Raw genomic sequence first — 21,360 nt, 5'->3', positions numbered from 1 at the left:
TTCCCAAGGGAAGAAAAACAAAGATTCAGAGGTATCGGACAACTCTTGACAAAATTACACAGCCATGAAATAATGGAGACAGATTGCAGAATTCATCAAGACTGGGCCTGGAGGCTGCCACCTTCTTCCTCCTCCCTTTGGTCAATATTCAGAGGACTGGATAATTAAAAACTTATCATTCTTCCTTCCAAAATTGCACCAGGATGAAGACAAGTTGTTTTTATTATCACTCCTGATGATAATATCTAGCTTCAGGGCAGCCTCTTCAGAAATTCATGCTTTGGCCAGGAGATAAACACAGCAACACTCTTACAAAACCAAATCGAGTACAGGCTACCAACAGAGACGCCATAGTGATGGGGGGAAAACATTACATTATCATAAGGGGCACAAAAATCCATCTCCAGGAATAAACCTGTACTGCAGAAATGGGCCGAGGAAGATAGGCAGAGAAGAATATAAAGGGCAATACGGTTTTCCATGGCGATGGGATGCTACTCTGGAAATCACAGGCTCTGATTTCAGCCTCTACTACCCTGTGTCACCTCAGATAAAAAGCACTAAAATATGCTATGCCTTAGTTTCTCCAACTTTTAAAATAGGAAGGTGCTGCAATTATGGGACAAGGGTTTGTTCTGAGGATTCAATAAAAATTGGCAAGGAAATACAGCACTTTGAAAAACATTTGCTATGTTCTACAAACCCATTATTACTTATGAACCTATTTAATAGCTCTCTGTGTATTCTAGGATCCAACATTCTATATGGCTAACTCTGAACATGATCTTAGATTTTAATATTTTTCACACAGCATGTCCATCCCCCCAAAATTTCTCCTGCTGTGACCTTCAATGACCTACATTTGTTACACTTGAACAAAATCAAGTTCATTGCTATTCTCAGGCTATAATGAAAATTAAGGCTATTTCTGTTTCCTTCACATGCCCCATAATTACACAATTAGAATTAGGACTTCTACTAGATTGAATGTTAGTTGTAGTAATGTTCAGTATACCATGCAAATTTTGCTGAAGTACACTTAATTTGACTGCTAAAATGTGTGATATCCCTAGACAGGATTGACGTTATGAAAATCACAGGAAACAATTTTTATCGAAAGTTGAAACTAAAAATCCTTTGCAGGACTGTCAAGCAGAGAATGGGTACTCACGTTTCCTTTAACCACATAATTAGAATCATTCTTGATGTCTCTGGCGAGACCAAAATCACAAATCTTTGTGATCCGACCATGAGTAAGGAGGATATTTCTGGCTGCCAAGTCTCTGTGAATACACTATTAGGTTGGAGGAGAAAAGAAAACCATTTAAATTCATTTTAACTTGTAAAGAGTGAAAACTAACTTTTTAATATTAGAGTGTTGCTTATATTATAAAAAATCTGATACTTTTGTTTTAAAGTATTCAGTACACCAAAAATAAAAATCAAAAGTACCCCTTGAATGATGTTCACATAATCAAGAGTCTAATTACTATAATCTCTTTCAAAAGCAATTCTAATAAATGCTGTTTTCTTCTCAGGACTGCTTTCATTCATAGGGAAATACATAAGAAATAGTCATATCATATTGTTTAAACTGAAAATTCATTTTGCATGCATCTCTTCAAATGTCCTTTCACAGAGTTCCCAACATGTCTTTGCAACTTCAATTTGACATCTCCCAAGGACACACGGAAGAAGGTCTTTATTTCAGCCATCCTATATCCTTTCTTAGTTTGGTAATTGTTGGGAAATGTCACCAATGACATTTAAGGGTAAGACTGGTAACTCATTCTGTTTGGTTAATCTTACTTCCTAAGGAATTCCTCTCACCCTTCCACAGACCATGCTCCTGGTTTTGGTTCCATCATTCTTTCCATTCCTATCCTTCTCTCAAGTGTTTATTACTCTCTCTGACCCCTTATTTCCTGACACTTCATAAGCCACACATATAATATTTGGATCTAACTTCAATAAAACTCAAGTCTATGCTTCACCCCAAGCCTTGTAACTATGAGGTACCCTCTGCTTTTACTGATAAAATGATTCTGTTCTCTAGGAACATATCCTATATCCTAAAAGCCAAAAGTTTTAAAAGAATTTCACTGCATATAAAAGAATATTCATAGAAAAACTCATTTAGACAGGCTTGTACTTTACAGCTTATAAATTAGAACAGGAATTCCAAAGAGACAGCAGTTGGAAGATGAAGAAACTAAATTTCCTCTGCTTTTGGTTACCACACTTCAAAATGACACTCTGCATTCTAACTATGGCTCTAAAATGCTCTGTTCTCAAAAAAAAAAAAAAAAAAAAAAAAAAATCAAAAAAACAAAACACAAAACTCTTTTGAGAATCACTCCCACTTACATTCTTGGAGGCGAGGAAAGCCATGCCCTTTGCCACCTGGTAAGAAAAGCTCAGCAAGTCCTCTAAGTCTAGGGCCAACTCGTCATCCTCCATGATGGCGGGAGTCACATCTCTTTCTATGTATGAGCCTGTGAGGAAGAGAGGATTTTTCTTAGCAATTAAAACCATAAAGGTTAGGAAAGGAAAAGGCAGTGGCAATGACGTACAAAAGCCTGGTAATGAATGAAGTAATGTGAACTTGCAGGCAGATCACTTCCCTGATGTCCAAGAAAGGTAGCTGCTGAATCACAAAGTTAATATTTAACAATCCTAGGCTGGGTTACAAAATCCGTAGAGAAGAGGGATGGCGAATGAATGCAAAGATCCCACTATCTATAGTAAGATGCTCAGGCACAAAAACATATGCTCTGACCCCAAACACCCACTTGCAACCCTAACTGCCATTGACCGTTGGCATTGCTACCGTAAAGCAGAACTGGGCTGCATCATTGCTACTGGGAATGATGGTATATTCCACATTAGCATGATATATATACTCTCCGTCAAGTTACTCTTGTTGCTTGATAGGTAGGTACTCACCTATTCTCGCAGATCTCCTTTTGTCAGCCTTGGTTGGGACAACATAAGAAACTCCAGGTTTCATGTCCATGTACTCGTTAGTACTATCGCTGCTGGGAGAGATGCAACAAGTCATGACTGAATCAAGTGGGACGTGTAGAAGGGCACTCACGGGTCAGGCTCTACCTCCTCATCCCCTTTGCTACATAATAGACTGGACCAATTTGAGGAAAGTCATGTAAAGTTTGAATAAAGAGTTTGAAAATCTTGTTCTGTAAGATATGAGTTTTTAATATTCGATATTGGGGTCCACGCCCAGAAACTAGGTGTCCTTTTTGTGTTTAATCATACAGAGGACTCAGGTTAGAAATTTCCCACCTCTTGACACAACGAATTTAATGGGAGACAGAGAGCCAAATATGGTATCCCGTATTACCTCAAACTCTCTAAATGAGCCCCAGGAGACAAGATGAAAGAAAGACAAAGAAGAGCTTCCAAGACGGGTTATGCGGGAGGCAGAGATCGTTAACATATAGTGACTGATGGAAGAAGGTTTAAAAAAAAAATCAAGTTGGTTCAGATAAACACCAATAATTTGGATGATTTTCTGAACCATCTGGACCTCTTCAATCTGCAACATTTGGCTGGAGACTCTTCAAGATTTCTAGTACTTCCTGCTTCTGATTAGCATAGAAACACCATGACAACAATCTCCTTCAGAGCGTGCTGGTGGTTCCAATCCCATATGGGATCCCAAAGCACAAAGAACATCACACAGGATTGAACAATTTAGGCCATTATATCAGAAAGTTAAAGGATATATATAGGGCCAAGGTTTCGGAAAGCAGCAAAATGGCTCATTTCTTCATATAATGAGCACATGCCCAGGAGAAACTTAACAAAAAGTGGTTTTGTACAGTTTCTACTACCACTTTAAACTACTCAAGTTTATAGGATTAAAAAAAATAAAAAGTTTCACCTGGGGTTTTAAACTTTAGTCAGAGGTACAGAAAAGGGCTTTAAGAGGTAATTGCCTATCAATAATATTTACTGAGGTCTCCCTGAGGGCCTGGTGTTAAGAGTTCAGGAAGCCATGTCTTGCCATTGCAAGATGCAGTGGATGTAAAGTGCATGAAAAGGATAGGAGAAATCTACCACACAACTGCAGCAATATACAGTGTAGGGGATTGGGCAAAATAACCATGACTTCTGTTGGACTGGGTACATCTAGGAAGTCTTCTCAAATGGTGGCTCTTAACAGCATTTCCAAAGAAAGAATAGGCAAGGTATGAGAAGAATTCTTTTCTGGTTGTAAATCAAACTCGAAGCTCTTTATACATGATTCAAATTCAGAATGGCATCAATGATGAAAGAGATGAGAATAATGTCCAGAATTTTAAAAAATGTGCTGGAGTAGCTATGTCTTCTAATAGCATGATGAAATAAAAAGGGCAAGAGGCAAGGTATATAGGAATAATACAGAGGTCGATGGCAAAAAGCCTACGTGTAGAGATACGTTCAGAGCTCTTTGTCATTCTGCTAAAGGTTTTAAAGGGACTTTACTGTGGCAACTTGAGAGACTTTAGCATTTTCCCTATAAACAGTATCTCACTGGAAACATGCATATAGTACCAAGCTCAACGGTATAAATGGAAATACATGCAGGACAGAACCGTAAGAGAAACAGATATAGAATTCATTCAGTTGCATGGAACTAAAGTGTAGAAGAAAATTAAAAACGCATTTCTTAAAAATCAGCAAAAATCTAGGTTTAAGTTTGAATCTTTAAAAACACAATTTGAACTTTCTAAACTGTTAATCACATTTAAATGATTTAATAATTTTGATTTCATACCTCAGAGTACCTCAGTTCATTTTTTAAAGAATCAGCCTTGATTGCAAACCCTTATGACCCCATGAACTGCCTGTCAACAGCTAACTATTTATGTAAATCAGTCTTACCAGGAAGACTCCTTTGAATGCAGAAGATTCTTATAAAGTGCAGCTTCTGCATGATCTTCCTGCTTTGAACAAATAAATGAATCACGTTTTCTTCTCAAAAAATTCAAAAGATCACCATAGCAACAATATTCTGTAATGACCAGGGTGGGCCCTAAAAGCACATAAGAAAAGGTTAGAAAGAGGGTGAGATATATAGATTAATTCTGCCTCCCATAAAAATACCCAAGGGTGGTCATGGCCATTAACATTCAGCTTCAGTGGATAAGCCTACTTAGTCCCAATACAATCCTATATATTAACACTGCTTATCAAAAAAGCAGCATTATGTGGAGTAACATAAAACAAGCAAGCCTCTTTTAACCTGAATTTCTAAGTGACATTAGTATTTGGGGCCAAGCATGACTGCTGGTTTTACAGACAGAAGTTACTGCTTTCAAAGGTTCTACTATTATCAAGCTTCCTATGTGAATCCTTTGATTCACTTCTGTTTACAGCAGGGCTTCACACACTCTCTGTGACGTTATTATGGAAATAATGAAGGCACAAACTGCGGCATAGTGGGAAAATCAGCCACAAGGAGCAGCCAGCTGGGACAAGACTGGAAAGTGAGTGAAAACCTAAAATGACCTGTGTTCTGAGCGCTACTAGTTGAAAAATTTTTTGGTGTTATGAATGTTTAAACTGCAGTTTAGAAGTAACAGGCAACTAATTAACTTGGGTAAGAAATTTTCTCGTGAACAATTCATGATGTGGTGAAGCGACATTTATGGGGGTTATCTGAAGACATTATATGAGGCTGTCAACTTTACCATGGATCTCCAGAAACAGCTCATTTTACACATCTTTGTTTCTTTCAACTGAAATACTTTCTGCAAACATCACAGACATCCTTGATGGGAACCTCAACTAAGGCTTCAAATTGGGAACTTATTTTTAGAGAAGTGAAATGTTTGCCTCATTTGGTGTATATGTGAGAACCGGTAGGCTTAGGGGCCTATTTTAAATTGTAGTATGCAAATTAATATTAACCCTTTCAGTGGCTAAACATGATCAAAAATGTATAAAGCTTACAAGATAAGAGAAGCCTTCTGGTCGGGATGAGATATTCAAGAGGCTGATGTTGTTGATGTTACAAACACGACAATAACTAGTGTATGTCTGGGCTGTTCTACCCCATAATGATAAAATTAAAATCTGCATTCTTCAGAACAATAAGGAAAACAAAATCTAGCAAGAGAGAATAGTCTGGGTAAAAAAATCTTGCAAGCAGTTTATAATCTAGCATTGTCAAAATCATATTAAAATGTCATGTTTTGATAACTTGACAGACAATAAAAGGCAGTTTGGACATGGCTTTACCTCCGATGGTGCAGGCTCCAAGAAGATTCACAATATTCATATGATTACCAAGGTAACTCAGGACTTTGAGTTCAGACATGAGGGCTTCCCGTTCTGTTAAATGGGCACTTGCTAAAATTGGAAACATGCATTTTAGCAAAAAGCACAATTGGCAAACTGATGTCAAGTGCATGCAGTACCATAAAGGAACTTACGTTTGAGCATCTTTACAGCGACAGTCATGGCTGCATCCGACTTAATTAAGCCATAAGCAGTTGCCTCAACAACCTTCCCGAAAGCGCCAGCACCCAGGGTTTTCCCTGTAGGAAGGAAAACAAGGTACGTGGTGATGGTGCTGGTGGTGGAATTGAAGGACCATTTATGTAGTTTCAAAATCAATAAAGGAATTAAAAACAATTTTGTCTAGAGACATTTTCCTACAGTGTTCTCTATGCCAAACCTGTCAAAAGGGGTGCAATTTCACAGAAAACTCATTGTTTCAGGTGGAACAAAACAAAAGAAGCCACTGGAGTTCCTTAAAGTCATTGTTATGTGTACCCAAAAAGGTGACATGGAAAGCCCCTGTTTCATACTGACCAAAACTCAGCCTGTTTCTGGGAAACTCCCATTTGTGATCATAAGGAAGTTGTGTTGGGTCTATGTAAACATAATTGTTTCCATTTATCTCCTCAACAACCTTCCACTGTACTTCATACATGGGTTTCTGTGGGGAGAAAGGGAAAAATAGATCACCTTTTAATAATTATTGTCTCAGTCATTAGAGCACTCTGGAGAGAGAATAAATGGTTACCTGTAAATATTTGTAGGTCAGAATCATCACAATAATGCACATCATGCCAGCTACGATTACGAAACCAATCAGCAACGGAGTGAACAGGGTGTGGGGATGGATTTGCTCTACAATGAAAGAGAAACGTGGAATCACAAACTTTGGCAGGATGGGATCTCTACCACAGCCACTCAGTCCCAAACTGACCCACCTCCCAACTCACAGCCCATGGCAGGATGCAAAGCTATGTGAGTCTCAGAGCTTCACCTTGGTTACACTGTACTCTTGTTATTCAAATGAATCTTTAAAATATAACTTGAAACCACAATACTGCAGAATAGAAGTTGAGATTTCTGCAGAAAAGGAATAATTTATGCTGTTTTTCAATGAAAAGCAACATCTGAATGCACTTTGTACTTCAATCAAATTCCTGCCTTGTACAACTTTAAAAGAAGAAGCTTCCTTTATGGACGGTTTATATTTTCTTCTTTACGCTTTCCTGTATTTTCCAAATTTTCTACACTGAGCATGAACGTCTTTCACAACCAAAAAACATTTTTAAGATATTCTTTTCGTTGCCCTGTCTGAAAAATCGATGATGTATAACAATGGAAGATTCTTCCCCTCACTACTGAAAACCTGAGAAAATACGCCACTTTTTGGCACTAGTCTTTGCCGACTCAAAAAACAAAAACAACAAACAAACAAAACCCCAAGAAGGCCTAAAAAGTAAGTGCCCCGTTTCTTTGTCTTCCCACTTTGTACCAATTCACCAATTTGCCCAAAAGATCTTTTAACTTGTTAAGAGAGTTAGTCACACACGAATCAAATTTTAAATATTTTAAAGAAATAACTTGCTAACATGACTTCATAAAGGCAGTGTTAACTTTTGGATACAGTGTCTGGCAAAGTGTTAAAATAATTCATTTAAAATAACTGAAATTTTTAATTGAATTTAAATTTTAGATTGTTCTCATTCTGTTTGGGTGTAAGGTAAATATATTCCCCCCATTTGCTTTCTCTACCCCTTTTTAATAGAGACAACTGTAAATATACAACTAATTATATAATAGAGACACACATACATATAAAATATATAAAGTGGCATGGTTAAAAATGCTCTGGTAAAGGCATATACTTAACAAGCTAGTACAAAATGAAACTTAGTGAGTTTGATGACAGTATGGTGTGATGCACATATTACCAGAAATGACATGCTCAACGTTGGAATGAACTTAAAATCATGACTGACATGGTAGACAGAGCCTAAACATCCCCTTAAATTGGATTAAAAAGAAATATACCTTTGTTGTTACCTTTAAATGCAAAGTTAAAATAGGCAGAAGTCTTGCCCACATCGTTGTAAGCCTTACATTCAACCGTGCCATTGTGCTTGAATGCACTAGAATCTATGGAACTCTGAACCACTAGCTTTCCAAAAGGTGGCCCAGACGAGTTTAGTGTCTGCACATCCACTGGCAGTACAGAAGCAGAGCATCTAAAGGGAAGAAAACGAAAGCCCCGGCTTACTCTAGGAAAATATATACGTCAAACACTTGGGATGTGGCATACTTTTAAAACAAAGTTAGAGGTTCATAATCAACAGAAAATGTCCTTCTACAAGTGTCTAAGAATAAGCACTCTGATGACCTAGTGGGTGAAAAAAGCACTGGGGAAGAGAAGAAAGGGCAGAGGAGGCTTTGGAGTCAGATGTGGTTTTGAATCCTGATGAGTTACTTTAACCCCCACCAAGGCTGAGTTTCTACGACTGTAAAACGGGGATAGTAATACCCATTACAGAGGGTTACTGAAAGGATTGGAAAGGAATTCAATAAAATGGCAGGCATATATGCTGGTACACAGCAGATCCCTAAAATAAACAAGCTTCAAAAGGGTACATGAATGGTTGAAAAGAAATAGCATAGAGGAGGAAAGCATAAAAAATCTTCAAGGGGCCAGGCACAGTAGCTCACACCTGAAATCTCAGCACTTTAGGAGGCCGAGGTGGGCAGATCACCTGAGGTCAGGAGTTCGAGACCAGACTGGCCAACATGGTGAAACCTCGTCTCTACTAAAAATACAAAAATTAGCTGGGCATGGTGGCGGGCGCCTGTAATCCCAGCTACTTGGCAGGCTGAGGCAGGAGAATCACTTGAACCTGGGAGGCAGAGGTTGCAGTGAGCCAAGATCACTCCATTGCACTCCAGCCTGGGCAACAGAGTGAGACTCTGTCTCAACAACAACAAAAAATCAAGGATGTAGACCGGAAAATAGTCAAAGTGAGGACCAAAGTTTGAGTTCTAAGCAGGAAGGCCTAGTTGTACTGCAGGTGGCTGAGACCACCACTGCAAGGGATCCTTTTCGTGAGCCAGACCCCAACTTCCCTATTCTAAACACCTAGCTATTCCCTGTTTCCCTTCTTAACACCTACATACATTCATTGTTTATTCCATCTATTATGTGTTTCTACCCACTAGAACAAGCTTGTCCAACCTGCAGCCCACATGTGGCCCAGGACGGCTTTGAATGCGACCCAACACAAATTCATAAAGCTTAAAACATTATGAGATTTTTTTGCAATTTTTTTTTTTTTTTAGCTCATCAGCTATTGTTAGTGTTACTGTATTTTATGTGTGGCCTAAGACAGTCGTCTTCTTCCGATGAGGCCCAGGGAAGCCAAAAGATTGAACACTCCTGCACTAGAACATAAACTCATAAAGGCAAAAAGACTTGGGTGTGTTCTGTCTATTAGAATAGTGTCTGGTACACACTTGCCACTCTCTGTGTATCTACTGAATGAATGCCCGTAACCATGGGGCTCGCTTCTGCTGTGGCCATTCCTCCCAGGGGCCTTGAACCCTACTTAGTATTCCCCAAAAGAAAACACTCTCCTAAAACCCAGCTGAAAACAGCAATCCGATGTAACCCCTTCCAACTTGTTGTGATAAAGAGGCTTATTCCATGAAAAATAAAATTTCTGCAATCATACTAACTATTCAATTGTGATGTTAACCTGGGCTTTTAAAGCCTGAGCATAAAATAGCAATTGATGGATAAAAACAGCTGTGGTGACCCCACTTTCGTCTTCAGGTAATGCAAAAGGGCAACTTAAGGCTTAAGTGTGGGTGGTGAGGGGCAAGCAGCACAGTGCCAGATGTTCTCTGCTCAGGGGCTGGGCACCTAATCAAGAAGAAACCCTTTTTAAAAGCAGTCGCTTGCAAACACCATATGTATGTTGTAATTGTGCGATCATTACTTTTTGGTAACTTGGCAATTAACTACTGAGGTAATTTTTTCATGATAACTACAGTCACATTTCCCACACACATTACCTCCTGTGTATAGAATGGAAATCTAATTACTCTGTCCTGCAAAATTGCTTTATCTACCTGCAGGCTAGAAATTGCATGAGAAATCCAGAAAGATAACCACCAAAATAGGGAAGTCATTCAGTAATCATTTTTCAGCAAACAAAATTAATGTCTACCAAGAAATATAGCAATTATCCCTTCTAAAAAGCCACATGGCTAGAAAAAAAAAACAATAATCAAAACAAAGCTTTTTTTAAAAAATCAGAAAACGTATTTGAAATTCAAGTGAATTGCAGTCCTTCCCCTCTGCATTATAAGCAGTGCCAAAAATAATCATCTCACCTCTGCTCGGTTCCTGGGCAAAAATACCAATCTATTGTGGGCTCTGGGAATCCTGCTGCCACACATTGGAGCATGCCATTCACGAGCCTGTCGTAAGTCAGGATTTCTGGTTTTGCTGCAGGAAAACAGAAGTGGCCATATGTCAGAGTGCTGAAAAACCTCAGCAACATTCACTTCACTCCCTCTCTACTCCCTGCAACCTTCCTGAGGCTGCTGAGGAGCCTGAGGGAGCATGTTCAAAGGGCAGAATCTGAACCAGGGAGTGGAAGGTACAAGGAGGCGGCTGTCAGGGTCCAAACCCAGAAAGGCTTTCCCAGCGACAGTGGCCCAGCCCCAGAGGGGATGGCTGAGGAAGAGGTCGCAGGGCCAACTGGAGTGGGGATCTGAAGACTGCTTCTAATCAAGACTCTAGGACTCCAAAGTGTTCTATAGGTAAAAATCCACTTTAAAGGATTCCTGCCAATGGGATTTCAAGCAACTGTACCTGCCCTAGGAATTTCAAGTTATTGTGGGAACTGGAAAGGATGAAATTAGGAGTTGTTAGAGGAAAAGATAAGCCCGACTCTTTTGCTCTTACACGAATTTTCTCCTTTTTGGGGGTGGAAAGGTGGTGCTGATTAAAAGCTGAATCACTCTATTTACAGGGAAGCTAGAACATAGACAGCAAAATACAATACGGGCTTTACTTCAAATCTTTGTTTCAAATGCAAAATATGAACAGAAAACTAGAAGAGAAAACCAGCCCAAGATTTATACATTTACGTATATATGAACATGAATATATAAATATATATATAAATCTGAATATATTCACTGAAACAGCAGAAATGCTCTAATTCGGTATTTCTGTGTAACTACAATAACCAGCTGACACTCAAGAATTTCTAATTTTTGAAGTTATTCACAAAGTGAAAGGAAGATGCACTTGTACTCGGTGGTTCTGATGGCAACACATCTGAAGGATTCTAACCCTCTGAGAATAAATAAGCTCAACAGAAGCATCAGGATGGCAGGGATGCTGATATGCTCACCCTGTACTTGTAAGAATAGCATTGACTGTGCCAAGTCTAAGCGCAGAATTACGGGAGCCCCATGCATAGGGGACACATCCGAATACCAGCTCTTACATTTCTCAGTTCTTTGAACTTGAGTAAGTTTCTACATCTCTCTAAATTTTCGTTTCCTCATGTGTAAAGTGGGAATAATAACTGTGCCCATCTCATAGAGATATTAAGACAATTAAATGAGATGGTGCATACAGAGAGCTAAGAATGACTTATAGAAACGAAACAATTATTTATTATTATTATTGCTGGGCACGGTGGCTCAAGCCTGTAATCCCAGCACTTTGGGAGGCTGAGGCAGTGGATCACCTGAGGTCAGGAATTCGAGACGAGCCTGGGCAACATGGTGAAACCGCGTCTCTACTAAAAACACAAAAATTAGCCGGGCATGGTGGCATGTGCCTGTAGTCCCAGCTACTCGGTAGGCTGAGACAGGAGGATGGCTTGAACCCGGGAGGCAGAGGTTGCAGTAAGCACCACTGCACTCCAGCCTGGGTGACAGAGTGGGACTCCATCTCAATAAAATTTATTATTACTATTATTACTGAGTTACTATTTTATAATCAGAATATCTACCTTTCTTGGATAACCAATTTCACTACAAATGAAGCGAACTGTATTTGCCACTCTAAATATTCTCCTCAATAATCTAAAAATTCCTTCTTTAAAATAGTCTGATAAGCTATATATTTTAACCCAATGAGCAGGGAATTCAACATCAATTATGTTGCAACTGATAGGGAAAATATACGCAGTGAGAAGGAAAGACTGACAGATCAGAAACTTAGGAAGTTTATTTCCCCAAAGGAAGGTAACACTGATAAATGACATCTTTATAGAACAACCTCTCAGCACCTCACCTCCCTGGAGGCAAACTAGTTGGCGGAGATCAGAGTATCCACATGCATGACACACCCACCTGTCACTCAACCTGGCCCTGCTGATGAGCAGGCCATTTGGCTAACATACACAAAAGAGAAACTCTCCAAAACAATCTCAAGGTAGGGGCATCCTTGAGAGTTTGGATCCAATGCCAGATTTCACAAATAGAGCAAGAAGACAAGCCATCGTCTTGCGAAAGCATCCATCTGGCAAGTTTCATTTAATTATCATGGGCAACTGTGTGATCAGGCTGAAAAGTAGGACACAACACAAAAAATCAGCAGACCCTTAGGAGAATGCTATTTGCTGGGGACTCTAGGTGCCATACTGTGGGTCTCTCTGGACTCAGTTAAATGTCAACTCCTTTTCTAAGCAAGCCTAAACTCTCTGATGCCAAGTTGGTCTCTCTCCTTTCCTTATTCCCAAAGCATTTCAGAACACCTGACGCTAGTATGCAAGATCTTGGTCTGCCTCCTCCATCAGACTCGATGTTCTCGAGGGCAGAAACGACATCTTACTGATTGAGTATACTTGTAACTCCTGGCTCAGTGTGACCCACAGCAGGCACACAGTAAGAGCTGTTGAATGATGAAGATCCCACCCAAACGAACAAGTCTCTAAGATTCCAAAGGCATTCAATTATAGAGTCACAAGAAGAGACCTGTGAGAACAGTCTAATGGTGACTTTTGTAAATATGGCACTATTTCTATTATTTTTGCAATAGAGGGCCATGAGGTAAGAAATCCAAGTGCCTGACCACATGAATTTTTTATACCACTGAGATGAATGATGAGTGGGACCAGTCTACACAAAGATGGTAGAGATAACTGAATAGGACTCAAATAGGAGCTAAGCTCACAACACAGACGTACTCATAACCTGTATTCCCTCATATTCCTAACACTCATACTTCCTAATGCTCATAACACTACATGGTAAATTCTTAGTGGAATTAAACATTAACTCAACAGGCAGAGGAAAGGCTGAAAGAACAGTTTAAGATGATGTTAACAATGGTTATCTCTGGGTAGTACGGCTATGAAAGTTTCTATTCTATTTTATTTCTAATTAATTTTGCAATGAATGGGTAGCTGAAAGTGAACCTACAAAACATTGTTTAATTAAAAAATTGGAACAGCTCAAAATTATATAATCAATTCCATTTAGCTTTGGTTGCAAGTGTGCTCTAACATCCAAGCCTTCTAGCGTGACACCTGGTAGCAGTTATACAACAGCCATGGCTGGCAACGGTGTGGTCTGGCTGGCCTACTTGTTCCCATGTGCCGGTTAATTAAGCAGTTTTGTTAAGTTCCTATCCCAGGTGGGTCATAACCTGAGGCTAATTGAGCAGCTTTTGTCCTGCTGGCCTTAGGTTGGCCAACCAAGCTGACAGGGTCCTAAGTCTTCAATATGCCTTAGACTCTCTAAGGGAAGAGAATAAATGCACATTCCTGGGCCGCACCTCCAGAGACCTGGTAAGCTGAGGTTATGACCCAGCAATGTACTTTTTTAAAGGGCCTTTAAGGAACCCTTATCAAAGCCAGGACTAGAATGAGGCAAGAGAAGCACGCAGGGCATAAAAATAAGAAGGCACTAACCCTAAAGGGCCTATGAGTGGGTCTCTGTGAGAGCACCTCCTTACATTTCACACTCTAGGTGCCTTTCTTGCCTCACCTAGGTCCAGCCCTTTCCCTAACATTGGTGCTAAGAGACCTCCTTCTGAAAAGGATGAGACACACTAGTACAGCATGAGCTGTACATGGCAAGTTGCATTATGAAAATGTTTAATGCATAAAGAATGAGCCAGGTAGAAATCTAATTCCTAAAAATGAAAATCTGGGCTCATCTGCATTTTGTAAGTGCCTCAATGCACCATGTTTGGCATTAAATATACATCTTGCTTTTAAAGATACATAACTCTGCAGTTCTCCAGGTTAAATCTGAGCTGTGGCTTCTTAGATATTCTGCAATAAGCAGTATAGCAAATGACACATTCTCTAATTCCTCCCAAGTTGGAGGTTTAGATAAGCCTAAGAGGTGTATAAGTTATGCATTTCCTGTGGAGATAAAAAAAAATAGCCTTTTTGCCTTTAAAAACATCGTGGACCTGAGTCATTCTGATATCTCCAACACCACCGATCAGCTTGTAGGCAGATTTCAGATGCTTGTAACTCTGCTGAGAATTTATTGCTCATGCAATTAAAAATCCTACACATCCAGTGATTTACCCCACAGATTTGTGATCTTGGAAAACATTCCTTTTCATCACCATCCAGTCCATGTGGAAAGCAAGAACAAAATGAATTTTAAGAACACAGTACAGATAACAAAGCTGAGGGCTGGTGGCTGAAAGGCAATACACAAGCCAGTGGTAGAAGGGGTCTTGCTTTCTTCATCTAAATGTGGGGAGGCATTTTTTGAGTAGAGTTCTCTCACCCCAGCCACTTTAACCAACTTCCGCTATAAATGCACATTTGCCCACATTTTATAATCAGCAGGACAAAAAACACAAACACTTAAGTCTCCAAATAATAAAAGACTAAATGAAGAGGGATCATAAGAATGAATTTCTGTTTTTAAAATTCGAGGTTTGCTGGTGTTAAAGGCAATAAAGCAATGCTTTTCCGGAATTTTTCACTATCCCAGTTTTGGTCTGTGTAAAACCTACACTTGTGCCATAATACCATTATAATAAAGAAATTTAAGTCAGCTAAAATTGGAGTAGAAAAATAACTCAACCTTTACTTATAAAAGGAATATTATACTTTTTAAAAAATTCCCAGAATAGACATTTTGGACATACACTGTGTCTTATACATTCTTAAAGATATCCAGAAATTGGCATATGGACACTAACAGAAGTTAATTTAACAAACAAAACTTCAACTACAGTCTCCTGTACCTATTTATTTTAACAGTGACTGTCACTTTAAAAAGAAAAACAATCATTCTCTTAATGAAGTGATATTCTCAACTAGGGCTCAGCAAATTTTTACTATAAAGGGCGAGATAAATATTTCAGGTAAATATTTTAGATTTGTGGGCCATAAGGTCTTTCCCGCAACTCAACTCTGCAGCTGTAGTACAAATGTGCCCATAGACATTATATAATCAAATAGACATGGCTGTTTTCAATACAACTTTCGTTGTGGACACTAACATTTGAGTTGTATTCTCATGTCTCATGAAATCTCCTGATTTTTTAAAACTAATCAGAAATAAATCCAATAACGTTCTTAGTTTGTGAGCCATTCAAAAACAGGTTATAGGCTGAGTGCAGCGGCTCATGCTTGTAATCCCAGCACTTTGGGAGGCCAAGGCAGGAGATCACTTGAGGTCAGGAGTTCAAGACCAACCTGGCCAACATGGTGAAACCCCACCTCTACTAAAAATACAAAAATAAGCCAGGCATGGTGGCAGGTGCCTGTAATACCAGCTACTCGGGAGGCTGAGGCAGGAGAACTGCTTGAACCTGGGAAGTGGAGGTTGCAGTGAGCCAAGATTGTGTCACTGCACTACAGCTTAGGTGACAGAGCAAGACTCTGTCTCAAAAGCAAAAAACAAAACAAAAATAGGCTACAGGCCAATTCTGGCCAGCAGGCTATAGTTCTACCAATTCCTGTTCTGAACAGCGATCAAAAAGATATCCCAGTCACGAGATTATGTTGAAAAATGATGAAACTACTTAGAGAGAGACTTCTTCAGCCAGAATCACTGCTCAACTTACAGAAGCACCGTTGCTGTATCACCCAGCCGTGGGGAGGAAGACCTGTACACACACCGCAATGCCACTCTGCTTGCTGCCAAGGAGTGCAGGCATGGGACAAAATCCTCTTTTTTCCTACTCTGGAAAAGTAGCTAATTCATTTTGCCACATAATTCAGAAGTGGAGGAGAAGGGTATTGACAGAATGCCCATGGAAGCATTATGTCCCTATTCTCAGATTAATTTAAATTTCACTACATTACAGGTGACCTTGCATACACCTGTAAATGAAGGAAGCTAATTTGATGTAAAAACAAATGGCTCAGCTGAAAAGAAAATCTCCACAGAGTGGAAGTTCCACAATATAAAAGGGACCACTCACTGCTTTTAGCAAAGTCTATGTATCCAAGTTTAGTCAATTCCAGCAGAAGTTTACATGGCTACATACCTAAACCTGTTTCTCCTGCTTTTCCACCATCAATATAAAAAAAAATGGCCAAACCACACAAACGGGGGCAATCAAGGGCTATGGATCCAGACAGTTTACCTGGTTCTCTTACAGGTTCAGTGTTTACATCAAGGCCCCTACATTAGCAACACACCCACCAGACCAACTTTCTTATGAGATAGGGAGGAACAGTAATGACACCAACCTTTGAGGAGGGAAAAGATGTTTAGCTTAGTTCAGAGCTACATCTGCTAAATTTTTTTCAGAACAGAAGAGAATCAAGTTCTACTTTAAAAGTAGGTTGCCATTATATCTTTTCTTTTTCCAATTTAAACATCTATAACAATTCTTGCCTCCACAGACGTTCTCTTTATAAGGAGAAAGAGATATTAGAGTGTCACATCAAAAACAACATTCATAATTCCCAAGCAATGTGAGAACAAAAACTCATTTCAAGTTCAGGAAGAGAAAATAAAAACAGAGTTCAAACACTGTCAGATATCTCAAATGAACACAAATTATCTATAAAAAGATTAATGTGAAAAGACAAGCAATGATTTTTACATAGATTAGCTACCACACTAAGAAGATCTGAAAATTATTCCTTAATTTAGAACTGTCCTGAAAGCCAGCACAGTATATCTGCCATATCATATGTTGAAGACACAGAGCATGAAAGATAACAACAGATGATAACCTTATTAACTTCCAGCCACTTAAGCAAGGTCACTCATTAAACAAGATAATTATAAACTTTAAATAATCATCTGACAGGTTTCTTTTAAAATTCAGTTACATCATTTCAGAGTCCCGCCTCGCTCCTGGATGTCTCAAAATTGCATCAGGCATGGGCTAGAGAAATTATAAAAGATCCATACACTGAGATGCCAAAATGATATTATAGAAAGATATTCACAATGCTTTTGTTGTGCAGCACCAAAAATCCAGGTTATAAAGCAATATGACCTCATTTTTATTTTTAAAAAAAATTAGTGGTCTGGAGGAATATATAATAAAGAATATTAGTAATGGTAATCTATAAAAAGTAAATAAACATAAAAAGTAAAAATAAACTTAAAACTTGATTTTTATTTTTGCTTATTTACATTTTCTAATTGTTCTACCCTTCGCATAATGCTTTTGTAATAAGAAAAAATTGTTTTAATTTAAAAACATATGCAGCATACAAATGTTCACACAAACCAAGCTATGTTCCAGTTACTGTTGCAGCCTTAGAGCAAACTCTCAAAAGCAAGTAAATAAATCAGAAAGGAGTTCTAGTCAGCACTTTATTTAACGTTTAAAATTTCCAATTATTTAATACAAGAGGAAGTCACTCTAATAGTATCCACCTGATGGGGAAAACACTGAAAAGCAAAGACTTTCAAGTAAAAATCAACAGCAAGTCTTCAAATTTGTGGCCTCTAACACAAGCATGGATTGGACGCACATGTGTTTGAAAGGTCCCACCATTTTTTTAAAAAATGGAAAGAAAAAGCTAATAGGTTAAGTGGTGGGAAGACATTTCCATCTTCCAAAAAAGCTGAAGTTCCAGTAACTTTGCTGTTTTGTGAGGATCTTCCTGAAGAGCACAGTGGCCTTAAGGACCAAATCTGAGCAGTCCTTGCAGGCAAGACTGCCATTATTATTTTATTCTGGATAAGGGTAGTTGGAGATTCCAGCCAGGTGGGTGACCCAGAAAGCTGGCAAACAGGTGAAGTCATCTATATGGCTGGCTTCACAGGTCTATGATACAGTTTGAATATTTGTCCCCTTCAAATCTCACGTTTAAAAACTGATCCTGAATACTGGAGGTGGGGCCTGATGGGAGGTGTCTGGGTCATGGGGACAGATCTTTCATGATTAGCTTGGTGCTGTACCTCTATAATGAGTGACTCCTCACACTATTAGCTCCCTCGAGATCTGATTTTTAAAAACAACCTGGCACCCTTCTTCTCCTTTCTGTCTCTCCTCCCCTCTTGCTATGTGATGCCTGTTCCCCTTCCCCTTCCACCATGAGTGGAAGCTTCCTGAAGCCCTCACCAGAAGCAGATGTTTCTTACAGTCTGCAGAACTGTGAGCCAAATAAACCTCTTTTCTTTATAAATCACCCAGCCTTCGGCATTTTTTTTTTTTTTACAGCAACACAAGTGCACTGATAGTCTACCTGTGATCATTTCTGGTTGGCTGGCCAAAAGCTAGTTGGCTATGTGCTTTACCTGCAGGAGCTTCTCCCTAGAATTGGCTCGCACCATCTGTAACTGGATTTACTTGTGACCAAAAATACTCAAAGGTAGCCCAGACTTTGTATACATGGTCAAAGGGGATCTTTCTCATCAAGAAGCCTTATTCTGGGTGATTTATTGCTTTGGCTGATTTTGGCATACTGTATGACCTATAAATAATTGCTAACAACAGGTAGGATGTTAATTATATGATGCAGTGATTTGGAAATAATACATTATTTAACATTTCCTTAAATTGTTTCTCAACCCCCGGTTAATACCCTTCCATAAATGGAGTGAAATTGGTGACTTCTGAGTTAATTTGGCATACTTCAGCAGTCACTTGGGCTTCCAATCTAGCTCAACGTTAAATGCATCCTATGTAAGGCTAGTGATCAAAGGGAGCCCTTCAGTTCTCAATGTCTGCCTCCCCGTCACCACCACGTGAGGATCACAGTACTCCCACTGCACTGGCTGAAGCTCATCATTAAAGGATAAGCCTTTAAAATGGGAGAGGGATCTATTTATGATCCTTAAATACCATTTGCCACATATTTTAAATGCAAAATACCACCCTGGAAATGCTACCAGATCATGTTTTGAACTATCCACTTTAAGGTTACAGGATCTTCTTAAAATCATTCCAAAGGTTTGAAAAACAACTGGCTTATCATATCAACTATAATTTATTTCTATAATTATGTAAATTATTTCAGGATTCACATGGGTATCTAAAATTGAAGCCAAAATAAACCTACAAAATATTTACTTTACTGATTATCCTTTAAGTCCAATATCAAGTTTGTTATTTATTCAAGAAATACTAGATGGAGTGGGGAAAAAAGCCAAATGGGTGTATCAGGATTAAAGTGCATATTTGGCCTTTTATTTGTCCTGGACCTGGCAAAAAACCTCATTGTGTGACATTTAATATAACCAAAGAGGCCATCAGTTCCTAAATAAGTAGCATAAGCTACCCATAGCATCTTGGCAATGTCTTTTTTTTCTAATATTTCCAAGAATTTTGGAAAGGGTAATGCCTATTAAGAAGGCACTTTGAGGTGACGTTTCAAAACTCTACTTTTTTCCTGATTTTCATTTCCAAGAAAAACAAATCAGCATTTTCACTGAAGGATATCAAACATTTCAGATCTAAAAATTTGATGTCTATACACATCTTGGATAAGCAATTCCAAAAGTAATTAGAGTAATGCAAATTCAATGCAGATATAATCACTAATTTTTGGTTTTGCTTTGTTTTTTAATGAGAATTCCTATCACTTTCCACCAGAAGTTCTACTCAAAGATGGCAACCATGTTATAATGGCTCTTGGCCATTATAAACCACCTTAAATGTCACTGAGTCAGTTTAATAGGCCCATGTAAATCATGGCTTGATTAGAGAGGTTAGAAACAGTATTAGAACATTTTCAAGCTTAACATGTTATATACGTGTTTTCTTAACACAAATTGTCAGAGCACAATATTTTTTTAAAGTCTACCATATAAGCAATTAAAACATGCCCCTTCCCCACATTCAATATACTGAAATTTACATGTGGAATTTTCAAAACAAATAGATTTTTCAGCCGCCAAACATTTAACCATGCCAAATCGAGGATTTTCAATAGCATTTCTTGCAGATGAATCTATTAAGCAATTATGCATTAGTGTCACAGAGTAAAAGTAGGCTGAATTTCTGCACTAACAAACACTATGCATTCATTATTCTGATTTTTATCAATTCTGATTTTTGAACACAATCCCGTTTGTCCTTGAGGCTGAGCTTATTTACAAAATAAACCATACAGTACACCTACATATGTAACTGCCTCAGCTAAAATGATGTCAAAAAGGCCACAACTATTCTAAGTTGAAAACTGTAGAATTATTTTAGCTTTTGATTTTAAAATTTAACATGAAAAAAATCCTACCTCATGAGCTAAGCAATGAGGATGCAAAATCATGAGAATGACAGAATGAACTTTGGGGATCTGGGAAGAAGGGTGGGAGGGGGGTGAGGGATAAAGACTATACATGGGTACAGTGTACACTGCTTGGGTGACAGGTGCACCAAAATCTCAGAAATCACCATGAAAGAACTTATCTATGTAACTAAAACCCACCTGTTCCCCAAAAACTACTGAAATAAAATTTTTAAAAATACTACCACATAATAATGTTAACTAGAATTTTTTTCAGTTAAAAAATCAACAAACAAATCAGCTAACTATATCTGTAAAGAGCAACTGGGATGTAGCTCATAGACCATTTAAAGCTCAAACATAAATGCTACTACCTCTGTCCAAACGTTTGCAAATCAAGAAATCCAACGTGTTAGGTAAGTGAAATAAATGCCTTTGTCAG

The 21,360-nt window shown here is 38.6% G+C and overlaps 1 protein-coding gene across 4 annotated transcripts in view; it reads right to left on the bottom strand.

Annotated features, from left to right (window-relative positions):
* Nucleotides 1-21,360, bottom strand: part of KIT (KIT proto-oncogene, receptor tyrosine kinase) — an 82,574-nt gene that overhangs the window by 6,342 nt on the left and 54,872 nt on the right. Inside the window, exons 8-17 of one of the 4 annotated variants that reach the window (XM_032151289.2) lie at nucleotides 10,669-10,783; nucleotides 8,320-8,513; nucleotides 7,037-7,143; nucleotides 6,823-6,949; nucleotides 6,441-6,545; nucleotides 6,247-6,357; nucleotides 4,888-5,038; nucleotides 2,947-3,035; nucleotides 2,368-2,495; nucleotides 1,172-1,294 (exon numbers count right to left, since the gene is read on the bottom strand). In XM_032151289.2, coding sequence (XP_032007180.1) covers nucleotides 1,172-1,294; nucleotides 2,368-2,495; nucleotides 2,947-3,035; nucleotides 4,888-5,038; nucleotides 6,247-6,357; nucleotides 6,441-6,545; nucleotides 6,823-6,949; nucleotides 7,037-7,143; nucleotides 8,320-8,513; nucleotides 10,669-10,783 — 1,250 coding nt within the window. Of the gene's footprint in view, nucleotides 1-1,171; nucleotides 1,295-2,367; nucleotides 2,496-2,946; nucleotides 3,039-4,887; nucleotides 5,039-6,246; nucleotides 6,358-6,440; nucleotides 6,546-6,822; nucleotides 6,950-7,036; nucleotides 7,144-8,319; nucleotides 8,514-10,668; nucleotides 10,784-21,360 lie in introns of all 4 variants that reach the window. The other 3 variants (XM_032151304.2, XM_032151280.2, XM_032151297.2) reach the window with 3 other exon arrangements.

Source organism: Hylobates moloch, unplaced genomic scaffold (genome assembly GCF_009828535.3).
Source record: "Hylobates moloch isolate HMO894 unplaced genomic scaffold, HMol_V3 SCAFFOLD_2, whole genome shotgun sequence".
NCBI classification, from domain to species: domain Eukaryota; kingdom Metazoa; phylum Chordata; class Mammalia; order Primates; family Hylobatidae; genus Hylobates; species Hylobates moloch.
The sequence above is the reverse complement of the archived record's forward strand: the minus strand, read 5'-3'. Positions and strand labels throughout refer to the sequence as shown.